The sequence below is a fragment of the Coregonus clupeaformis genome, unplaced genomic scaffold, assembly GCF_020615455.1.
Source record: "Coregonus clupeaformis isolate EN_2021a unplaced genomic scaffold, ASM2061545v1 scaf0772, whole genome shotgun sequence".
Lineage (NCBI taxonomy): Eukaryota > Metazoa > Chordata > Actinopteri > Salmoniformes > Salmonidae > Coregonus > Coregonus clupeaformis.
Window position 1 is genome coordinate 163,885 of NW_025534227.1, and position 11,934 is coordinate 175,818.

At 42.0% G+C, this 11,934-nt stretch overlaps 1 protein-coding gene across 1 annotated transcript in view; it reads right to left on the reverse strand.

The window, feature by feature from the left end:
- LOC121551102 (Na(+)/H(+) exchange regulatory cofactor NHE-RF1) overlaps positions 1–8,986 on the reverse strand; it is a 33,826-nt gene extending 24,840 nt beyond the window's left edge. Inside the window, exon 1 of the mRNA XM_041863649.2 lies at positions 7,980–8,986. Coding sequence (XP_041719583.1) covers positions 7,980–8,486 — 507 coding nt within the window. The 5' untranslated portion in view covers positions 8,487–8,986. The remainder of the gene's footprint in view (positions 1–7,979) is intronic.
- Positions 8,987–11,934: the final 2,948 nt, after the last annotated feature.

Here is an 11,934-nt window from a genome sequence, read left to right on the forward strand (position 1 = left end):
GGTTTAGACCTCTCTTTCTTATTGGTATATTAACTAATTTACCATCTGGTGATGTCACCAGGCAGGCCAAAACTCCATCCCACCAAAACAGGCTGAAATCTCAGGTGGTCTTTTCAAACAGCTCTCACACTAAAAGGGCAGTATCATAATTTCCATAAATACACAGTATTATTCCAACCTCAGTGTGGAAATATTTAAAACACAAGTAAATCACGTTTTTGACTGCACTTGGCCTTTAAACTGTCAAGTAATGTATTCTCTCTAACTAGGCCTATACTTTGTGTGCATATTTGATTTAGAAAGCAATCAAGCACACAAGAAACCAGGGAAACATTAAATGTCCAATATGAAAACTATAATTCAACCAATGAAATATGAGCGGTACAGAGGTGGTCTTGTTTGTTCATGGAACACTTCCTTCTGAGTTGCGTGCCAGCGTTAACTATAATACCACAACTCCATTAGGCCATCTGGGTGAGCTTGAAAGTAAACAGAGGAACAATCGGTGTGTATTTCTAAGACAAACAACATAACTGCGCCTGTTTTTCTATGGTGCTTGAGTCATTTTCCAGGACCTGTAGATGCTTTACAATAAATGCCCAGACAAATGAGGGCCATTTACAGTAAGCCATTTACACTAATATACAGTACATTGTTTCCATGAGCTTCAATTGCTCTAGTCTATAGAGTTAACTAATGTGATATTGTGGCCTGCTGTACTGTAACATGTTCACCTGTTGACGGGATCTGATAGATTGTTCAACATTGCACAACAGTATTGCTGTGTCTTTATGTGGCACAAGTCCTCTACCTTCCACACTAATGTGTATCACTGGGCCCTTGGCTGCCTTGTAATGTTAACACACAGCAGTGATAAGAGATGAGGCAGATGCAGCACTTAACTACCCTGCAGACACCGCGTCACAGCCAGGACACAGCAGGGCCTATAGGTGGGGTGGAATTGCTGTGTTTTGGATATTGGGAGACGAGACATGGAAGTTAAGGGTGGAGGTGAGGGAAACAGGGTTTTCATAAGGTTTCTTAGATGACCCCCATTACCTTCCCTGCAAGTTCAGATTAAACCGTTTGGAAATCCTGCTCATACTATTGATTAAGTCAATGAGAGCACAGTGGGTTACTGCTCTATTGGAAGTGTAATACTGGAGGAGTTCAAGTCACAAACATGTCAACTTTATACGGTACATGTACACATAGCATACACAGGATATGCATGATGTCAAATCAAATATTTTTTTTTTGTCACATACACGTTTAGCAGATGTTATTGCGGGTGTAGCGAAATGCCCCTCGAGCAGCCCGTAAGATGCTGCACATGTGTATGGCTGGCTGCATCCTGTCCAACACATGAGTAGGCTGCTCATGGCTGGGCACTGCAGGGTATGGTAGTGAGACTGTTGTTTATGGTAGCAAATCACTCAGCAGTGAGATTCACTCGGAGCGCCAAATTGGAACACAGAGACCCAAACAGACACTGCAGTGTCAGTGATGAAGTCTGGGTTATTACACCATGGCAATAGAGGAACCAGAGAGAGGGGCTGAGAGGGGCTGGGAGAGCCCCAGGGGTGAACATCCGGGACACGCCAGGGGGCACAGATGTTTTGGAATGCCCTGTCTTTTCTTCAATGTTTTAATGAACCCACGTCATGTGCATGCTGTTGGCTAGAGGGTATAAAGAGGATGTGAAGACAAAATGTAGTCCCTTTAAATAATAAATAAAGTGAGAAACAGACATTGAACAATGTGAGGCGCATTTGAAGAGATGATTTCCAAAACGCTTTATCCACACATTTTTCACATTTGTGTCTTTTTCACAAAAAATGATTGCTTATTGGTACCTTCATGTGTGTGTAAAATATTACTGTTCTCAGATAAATAAAATGTTTATTCAAATGTGTTATTTAGAAAAACGCTACCTATCCATTGTTTAGCTGGAATATTTGTATACTGTATATTTGACTGTGATATAGTGCCTTATGAAAGAATTCACACCACTTGACTTTTTCCACATTTTGTTGTGTTACAAAGTGGGATTAAAATTGATTGAATTGTCATTTTTTTGTCAACAATCTACACAAAATACTCTAATGTCAAAGTGGAAGAAAAATTCTAACATTTGTACAAAAACATATGAAAAATAAAACTATAATATATCTTCATTAGATAAGTATTTAACCCCCTGAGTCAATACATGTTAGAATCACCTTTGGCAGTGATTACAGCTGTCAGTCTTTCTAGGTAAGTCTCTAAGAGCTTTCCACACCTGGATTGTGCAACATTGGCCCATTATTATTTTCAAAATTCTTCAAGCGCTGTCAAATTGATTGTTTATCATTGCTAAACAACTTTTGTCCGGTCTTGCCATAGATTTTCAAGCAGATTTAAGTCACTCAGGATTTAAGCCACTCAGGAACATTCACTGCCTTCATGGTAAGCAATTCCAGTGTAGATTTGGCCTTGTGTTTTAGGTTATCGTCCTGCTGAAATGTGAATTAATCTCCCAATGTCTGGTGGAAAGCAGACTGAACTACGTTTTCCTCTAGTATTTTGCCTGTGCTTAGCTCCATTCCGTTTCTTTTTTTATCCTGAAAAACGACCCAGTCCTTAATAATTACAAGCATACAAATAACATGATGCAGCCACCACTATGCTTGAAAATATGGAGAGTGGTACTCAGTAATGTTTTGTATTGGATTTGCTCCAAACATAACACTTTTTATTCAGGACAAAAAGTGAATTGCTTTGCCACATTTTTTGTAGTATTACTTTAGTGCCTCGTTGCAAACAGGATGCATGTTTTGTAATATTTTTTATTCTGTACAGGCTTTCTTCTTTTCACTTTGTCCATTAGGTTAGTATTGTGGATTAACTACAATGTTGTTGATCCATCCTCAGTTTTCTCCTATCACAGCCATTCAACTCTGTAACTGTTTTAAAGTCACCATTGCCCTACATGGTGAAATCCCTGAGTGGTTTCCTTCCTTTCCGGCAACTGAGTTAGGATGGATGCCTGTATCTTTGTAGTGATTTTGATACACCATCCAAAATGTAACTTCACCATGCTCAAAGGGATATTCAATGTCTGCTTTATCTACCAATAAGTGCCCTTCTTTGTGAGGCACTGGAAAACCTCCCTGGTCTTTGTGGTTGAATCTGTGTTTGAATTTCACTGCTTAACTGAGGAACCTTACAGTAATTGTATGTGTGGGGTACAGAGATGAGGTAGTCATTCTAAAATCATGTCAAACACTATTATTGCACACAGAGTGACTTGTTAAGCAAATGTTTACCTCTGAACGTATTTAGGCTTGCCATAACTAAGGGGTAGAATACTTACTGACTCAATAAATGTCAGCTTTACATTTTTATTAATTTGTAAAAATGTCTAAAAACCTAATTCCACTTTGACATTATGGGGTATTGTGTGTAAGCCAGTGACAACAAATGTAAACTAAATCCATTTTAAATTCAGGCTGTACAACAACCAAATGTGGAAAAAGTCAAGGGGTGTCAATACTTTCTGAAGGCACTGAATGTGGTTGCACTAACTGTATGTTGCTCTGGATAAGATTACTAAAATGTAAAATCTAAATCAAATCAAATTATATTTGTCACATACACGTGTTTAGCAGATGTTATAGCGGGTGTAGCGAAATGCTTGTGCTTCTAGCTCCAACAGTGCAGTAATATCTAACAAGTAATATCTAACAATTTCACAACATATACCTAAAACACACAAAACTAGTACGTAATGGGATTTAAGAATATATACATATATGGACAAGCAATGACAGAGCGGCATGGACTAAGATACAATATAATATTATAGAATAGAATGCAGTATATACATATGAGATGAGTATTGCAAGATATGTAAATATTATTAAAGTGACTAGTGTTCCATTTCTTAAAGTGGCCAGTGATTTCAATAGGCAGCAGCAGCCTCTAATGTGCTAGTGATGGCTATTTAACAGTCTGATGGCCTTGAGATAGAAGCAGTTTTTCATTCTCTCAGTCCCAGCTTTGATGCACCTGTACTGACCTCGCCTTCTGGATGATAGCGGGGTGAACAGGCAGTGGCTCGGGTGGTTGATGTCCTTGATGATCTTTTTGGCCTTCCTGTGACATTGGGTGCTGTATGTGTCTTGGAGGGCGGGTAGTTTGCCCCCGGTAATGCGTTCGGCAGACCGCACCACCCTCTGGAGAGCCATGCGGTTGCGGGCGGTGCAGTTGCCATACCAGGCGGTGATACAGCCCGACAGGATGCTCTCAATTGTGCATCTGTAAAAGTTTTTGAGGGTTTTAGGTGCTAAGCCGAATTTCCAGACTGGGAAAGGGAGAGATTGAATATGTCCGTAAACACACCAGCCAGTTGATCTGCGCATGATCTGAGGACGCGGCTAGGGATGCCGTCTGGGCCGGCAGCCTTGCGGGGATTAACATGCTTAAATGTCTTAATCACGTCGGCCATGGAGAAGGAGAGGCCACAGTCCTTGGTAGTGGGCCTCGTCAGTGGCACTGTGTTATCCTCAAAGCGGGCGAAGAAGGTGTTTAGCTTGTCTGGAAGCGAGACGTCGGTGTCGGCGATGTGGCTGGTTTTCCTTTTGTAGTCCGTGATTGTCTGTAGACCCTGCCACATACGTCTCGTGTCTGAGCTGTTGAATTGCGACTCCACTTTGTCTCTATACTGATGTTTTGCCAGTTTAATTGCCTTGTGGAGTGAGTAGCTACACTGTTTGTATTCTGCCATATTCCCAGTCACCTTGCCATGGTTGAATGCGGTGGTTCGCACTTTCAGATTAGCGCGAATGCTGCCATCTATCCACGGTTTCTGGTTAGGGAAGGTTTTAATAGTCACAGTGGGCACAACATCACCTATACACTTCCTGATAAACTCAGTCACCGTTTCAGTGTATTCGTTTAAATTATTTCCAGAAGCTACACGGAACATATCCCAGTCCGCGTCATCAAAACAATCTTGAAGCGTGGATTCCGATTGGTCAGACCAGCGTTGAATAGTCCTTAGCACAGGTACTTCCTGAGTTTTGAGTTTCTGCCTATAGGAAGGGAGAAGCAAAATGGAGTCGTGGTCAGATTTGCCGAAAGGAGGGGAGGGGAGGGCCTTATAACCATCCCGGATGTTCGAATAGCAATGGTCGAGGATTTTGGCAGCGTGAGTAAAACAGTCGATATGTTGATAGAACTTCGGCAGCCTAGTCCTCAAATTTGCTTTGTTAAAATCCCCGGCTATGATAAATGCAGCCTCAGGATATGTGGTTTCTAGTTTGCATAAGGTCCAGTGAAGTTCTTTGAGGGCCGTCGTTGTATCGGCTTGAGGGTGGATATACACGGCCGTGACTATAACCGAAGAAAATTCTCTTGGGAGATAATACGGTCGGCATTTGATTGTGAGAAATTCTAGGTCGGGTGAACAGAAGGATTCGGGTTCCTGTATGTTACTACAATTACACCATGAGTGTCCTCCCGAGTGGCGCAGTGGTCTAAAGGCACTGCATCGCAGTACTAGCTGTTCCACTAGAGATCCTGGTTCGAATCCAGGCTCTGTCGTAGCCGGCTGCGACCGGGAGACCCATGGGGGGCGGCGCACAATTGGCCCAGCGTTGTCCAGGGTAGGGGAGGGAATGGCCGGCAGGGATGTAGCTCAGTTGGTAGAGCATGGCATTTGCAACGCCAGGGTTGTGGGTTCGATTCCAGTATAATAAATAAAAATGTATGCACTCACTAACTGTAAGTCGCTCTGGATAAGAGCGTCTGCTAAATGACTAAAATGTAAAATGAGTTGTTAATCATGAAAGACACACCTCCACCCTTCTGCTTCCCGGAGAGATGTTTATTCCTGTCTGCGCGATGAACTGAGAACCCGTCTGGCTGGACCGATTCTGACAGAATATCCCAAGAAAGCCATGTGTCCGTGAAACAGAGTATGTTACAGGCCTTGATGTCTCTCTGGAAAGAAATCCTTGCCCGGCGTTCATCGAGCTTGTTAACCAAAGATTGAACATTAGCGAGTAATATACTCGGAAGCGGTGGGTGGTGTGCGCGCCTCCTAAGTCGAACCAGCAGGCCTCTCCTCTGCCGGCGATGTTTTGGGTCAGCCGCTGGAATCAGTTCAGTTGCCCTGGGGAGAGCAAACAAAGGATCTGCTTCGGGAAAGTCGTATTCCTGGTCGTAATGCTGGTGAGTTACCGCCGCACTGATATCCAATAGTTTTTCCTGGCTGTATGTAATGATGCAAAACACTTTCTGAGCTTATAATGTAAAAAATAGTACATAAAAAAAAGAATACTGCAAAGTTTCCTAAGAGTTAGTCGCGAGGCCGCCATCTTCGGCGGCACCATCTATTCCCTAAATAGCATTACTTTTAACCATAACCCTATGGGCCTTGGTCAAAACTAGTGCACTATAAATGTTTTACACACAGATCTCATATTACTGCATTGATTAATAAAAATAACAAAATTAAATATTGATGTCACAAATGTATCATTTGTACAGTTCTTTATATATATAAAAAAAAGTGTTACATTTGACTGTGTAAAACCTAGCAGTACTACTTATTTATCTGAGAGTGAGGCGGATATATAGCGTTTTGCTAAAAAATACATGATTATTTGTCTTCTCTGAAATGAAACCATTAAAAAAAAATACATGTCTGTCATTGAACAACCTCATGACATAATAAGATAGTGAAAAAACACACAAATCTCTTTCATAAGTTCTTTAAACAATATAAGCAAATTGACCAACATTTCTGAAAATGGATATATAGCGTTTTGGAATGAAACTCTTACATTTGTTTTCATAGACAGCGGGAGGTCATAATCAAGGACTAAGAATTGTATTTTGATTTGTTTCTTGTGTTCCATTGTGGGTGCATTAAATTGCGAGTAATGAAAATATGAAGAAACCAGAAATATGTTTGATGTGATGTGTTCAAAGACATCTGCTTCAGCAAACCTCAAAATCTTTATCTTCAACCCCAATGTCAAGTGTCAGTTCTTTCTCAAACCTCAGAACAACACAAAAAGATGTGTTGCCCTTTCCCCCAAATGTGTGTGGTGTGCAGCATCACTGTCAAATTGAAGGTGGCAGATGTTAGCCCTGGAGACCCTTGTTGCCAGAGACAGATCAGGATGTTGGTGATTAGCAGAGTAAGAACAGGTGAATAGAGTTCCAGTGTTCTGGAAACATGCCAGGGATTCTGTAACTGCAAGGGAGTTAAGCATTCTACAGCTGTGAAAATGAAAGTGTAAATTCTTAGAGCTGAAAAGATGGGTGTTAATACTATGATGTATAATAATTTCATAAGAAGTTTATAAACAGGACCCCTGGAGCCACAGTGTGTTGTGTGTGTGTGAGTGAGTGAGTGAGTGAGTGAGTGGTGAGTGAGTGAGTGAGTGAGTGAGTGGTGAGTGAGTGAGTGAGTGAATGAGTGAGTGAGTGAGAGAAAGAGAGAGAGACTGACTGACTGACTCCTGCCCCAGTACTACGGTAATGTTGACTTGAACTCGAGGCTGAAGCAGGCTGTTTGTCCTTCCTCTCCTATACCCCCCACCACCCACAACAAATGTGCAGCCAACTGACTCGCCTACGACCTGCTACCTCTGCCAAAACTGCTACAATGAAGAGAGTGGGAATACTGGGCTTTGCAGCTGACCATATTAATGATGTTATTTTCACAGTGCACTTACATAACAGGAGACTGAAAAGTTAAGATATTGTAATTACATTGTTGGTGAATAAATGGATGAATAAAAAAAACCATCACATTCGTTTAATTGAAATCCCTAGGACAGTGTCAGTGGTACTATTACGCAAACTGTAACTGAATCTGTATTGTATATTTGCGGAATATAACCTACTGTGACCACCAGGCTACATCAATGATCCAAAGTAACAATTTCATAGATTATTCTGGTTTTGCACTTTGGCACACTCACCTTCTCAGAGTTGATGCTCAGCTTTTTCTCAACGTGGCTATGGATCTCTACGTGGCTATGGAGCTCTCCGTTATTTTCCGGAACAGGTGTGGATTCTCTCGGTGTCCCGCATGGTGTCCCGTTCTCCTTCACATCTTCGCTTTCTGACTCGTCGTCGCTGGGTAAAGGAATGCGCTCCGTGACATATTCTTTGAGACACTTCATCTTGTGTTTTTTCAACAGTTGCTCAGTGTCCTGGTCGATAACAATGAGCTCGAGCTGGCCCACGGTGGCTTTTATCCGGGACACAACCTGTTGATGGCTCTCGTTCTCCACGTTCTCCCCGTTCACGAACACTAGTCGGTCCCCCGCGCGAATCCCCGAAGTTTCAGACGGACTGTCGGGCTCCACAAGCCGTATAAACTGCCCGGTCTTACCCTTCTCACCGTGGAGATGGAACCCATACCCATTGTCCCCTTTCTCCAGCACGCAGAGTCTTGGCCGATAATCTTCGCTTTTGCTGGGCATAGTTTCTGCTATTTATTTCACCAATTCAACCTGTTGCTTGTGAGAAGGATCGTCCAGTAGCTGGAAGTTGCCAAGAAAAGTCAGTTTGAGATGCTGAGCACGAGTGGTACCCGTTAACAGGAATCTCTACCGCTCTCAAGGAAGAGCTTCTGGAATCCAATCCGTCTGTTTATAAGGCGCCGTCCGTGGTGACTGGATGTCAACCGCAGTCGCAACTCACTTTCAAAAGCAACTCCTACAACTTTGTGCATACAGTGGACGTATGCCAACCCGTGATGTGTCGCCAAAACCTGAAGTTCTACTAACTATATGTATGTGTTGACTCTGCTCCAAAACTCTATTCTCTACTCTGACACTGAATTAAACTCAGTAGACTACTTTATAAAGGACAGTGACGTAGGTGCAGAAGACAGATAGTAACACCAATCACTACTCAAATACCCCAGGAGGAGGGAGGCGCATAAATCAATTGGGCATGCATGCTATTGGCCCTAATGATGGACAAGTGCATGCGCAAAAAGGATTGCTGAACTGCAGCCAGACAGCTGCACCATGTTGTGACAAATGCATGTGGTCCTTCTGTAAACATATGGTATGTATCACAGGAGGTTGGTGGTACCTTAATTGGGGAGGAGGGGCACGTGGTAATGGCTGGAGCTGAATTAGTGGAACGGTATCAATAACAGGTTTGATGCCATTCTATTAGCTCTGTTCCAGCCATTATTATGAGCCGTCCTCCCCTCAGCAGCCTTCACTGTACTGTATATTCCTGAGGTTGAAATATGTTGTCTACTTATAGATTGCAAATATTATGCTCAGGAGAGGACATCTGCATTTGCCACATGTGTTTGTTCTCTCTCCCTCCCCCCTTGCTCTCTGTCTGTCTGTCTCTGTGAGAACACACACACTCACTGACAGACAGACACTCTTCTGATATAGGCCTACCTCACCATGCCCTGCAATTCTGAAGAAATGCAAACCTTTATGTGGAAGGAAGGGGCCTAGACCCTCCTTGAGAAAACATGCTCTATTACATCAACACTAAAACGGCAAGGACCTCACTGACCCAAAACCACAGCAGAGTCTTTATTTCTCTATACTGGGACATTTGCCAGGTACACTTATCAATGCATGGACATGTCCTTATTATAATCAATTGATGACTCACTGTAGTCTATTGATGACTCACTATGGTCTATTGATTACTCACCAATAGGCCTATCATCTCAAACTATGTATACAGAAAGTCTGATGATCAGGTGCTATGTGATGTTTCTGAGGAATGAATGATTCTTGTTTGTGTTTGATTTAATCGTTTGTACAGCTGTACAACTGTGTGGAGGAGGAAGTGTTCCTAGGAGGTTCATGGCCTGTGTGATTGATAGACTGGATGGGAAGGGAAGAGCTAGATTCCAGGTACACAGCTGACCCAGGTACAATGAGTAATGAGTGTTCTGCCTGGCACCACCATCCGTGTATATCAATGATGTCGCTCTTGCTGCTGGTGACTCTCAGATCCACCTCTACGCAGACGACACCATTTTGTATACATCTGGCCCTTCATTGGACACTGTGTTAACAAACCTCCAAACGAGCTTCAATGCCATACAACACTCCTTCAGTAGCCTCCAACTGCTCTTAAACACTAGTAAAACTAAATGCATGCTCTTCAATCGAACGCTGCTGGCACCCGCCCACCCGACTAGAACTGCTTTGCTTTATCTTGGCCAGGTCGCAGTTGTAAATGAGAACTTGTTCTCAACTGGCTTACCTGGTTAAATAAAGGTGAAATAAAAAATAAATAAATAAAATCTCCACTCGACTCCACCATCCAGGTTGATATAGCCCTGCAACTCAGCTCAAATTGAACCTCTTTTGTACAGTACCGGTAAATAACCCTTTTCATATTCCAGGGCTGTGAGGATTCCCATAATCTCACATTTCCAGTTTCATCTCTATATGTGGTGGTTTGAAATAAAAAATGTGTGTCACTCTCAGTAAGTGGATACCTTACTGGCTTATTTAAAAATAAATATTTTTTCAGATGGATGTATTTCACAAAACAATCCAGTCCCTTTGTGCCTTTGTGTATGTTTGGAGCTATTTGTGTGAAACAAATAAAGAGTGGTGATATTAAAGGATGACTGCCTTTAAGAAGCAACTAATCCCTTTGAAAAATATGAGTCAGAAACAGCGTGTCAAAATTGACTACAAAGTGTAAATAGGATAATTTTTGGTCATAAAGTCAGTCTTTATTAAACTGAGTTTGGAACATCCGTGCGTCACAACTGGTAAATGAAGGTTGGGTTTTGATTTGACGATGCCCAGTTCCCTACTAACATGGGGTGAACAGCTGCAGTGATAGCTCTCTATCCAATAGCATAGACAGTGAGACAGACCTGCCCAGCAGCTCCGACATGTGTTGCATTTTTTTACTTGAGAAATACTGCACCAAACACCTTACTTAGATGTAAAACCACGCAACTAAAACATCCTCGGCAAAAACGTCAAAATGAATTACAGATTTCTTGAGTTATCTTAGATTCATTATGGGGATTTTCATGAAGTGAAATAGGCTTCTCATGGGGGACAATCATCATTAACCAAACGCGGGATCGGTCAGGAAACACAACCCAAGACTGAAATCTTGGTTTTCTACAGGAAACACACGTACCAATCAGCGTGTTCAGTGGCTCTTTAAAAAGTGCAATTGAACCAGCTGTGGTAAATAGCGTAACGCCCTATTATTATTTGAAAAGCAATGCTGCCACCTGGTGGGAGGCAACCTCAGTACATCATATCCCATCCACCTATAACAGGGATCATCAACTATATTCAGCTGCTGGACGATTTTTTCTGGAAAAGTTGGTCGGGGGCTGGAACATAATTACAAATAATGTGTAGACTGCAAAAAGACCAAACATATACAATGTTTGACTAAAACATAATAATTTCAAACCTTGCTTTCATTTGTATACAATCACGTTTCTCTCTATTATGCGTGGGAATACTTGGGTACAGATTTCTTAAATTAAAATCACTTAAAGCTGGTTTCCTGGTGTTTTTTGTGTTTTATGTCTAACAATGAATTTTTTAATTTTTTGCTCAGAAAACTTGAGGGGCCAAATAAAACCACCGGCAGGCCGCCAGTTGGGGAACCCTGACCTATAACCTCCTCCCCCAGAGACTCAAAGAAACAGATATTCAAACACACACTGCACACTGCAATAAAACACCACCATCTTCATTACAAAAAAATAGTTTTTATATACTGTACGATAACAAAGCACTTTTCCATGGCACTTTGTGATCACTGTGACACCTCCATAGAGATTGACAATAATTGTGACATCAAGCAAATTCAATAAGCAAACATTCATAACCAAATACAAAGGAACATGTTACACAATGCTACCCATGTACAGTAGAGCCACAACAACAACAACAA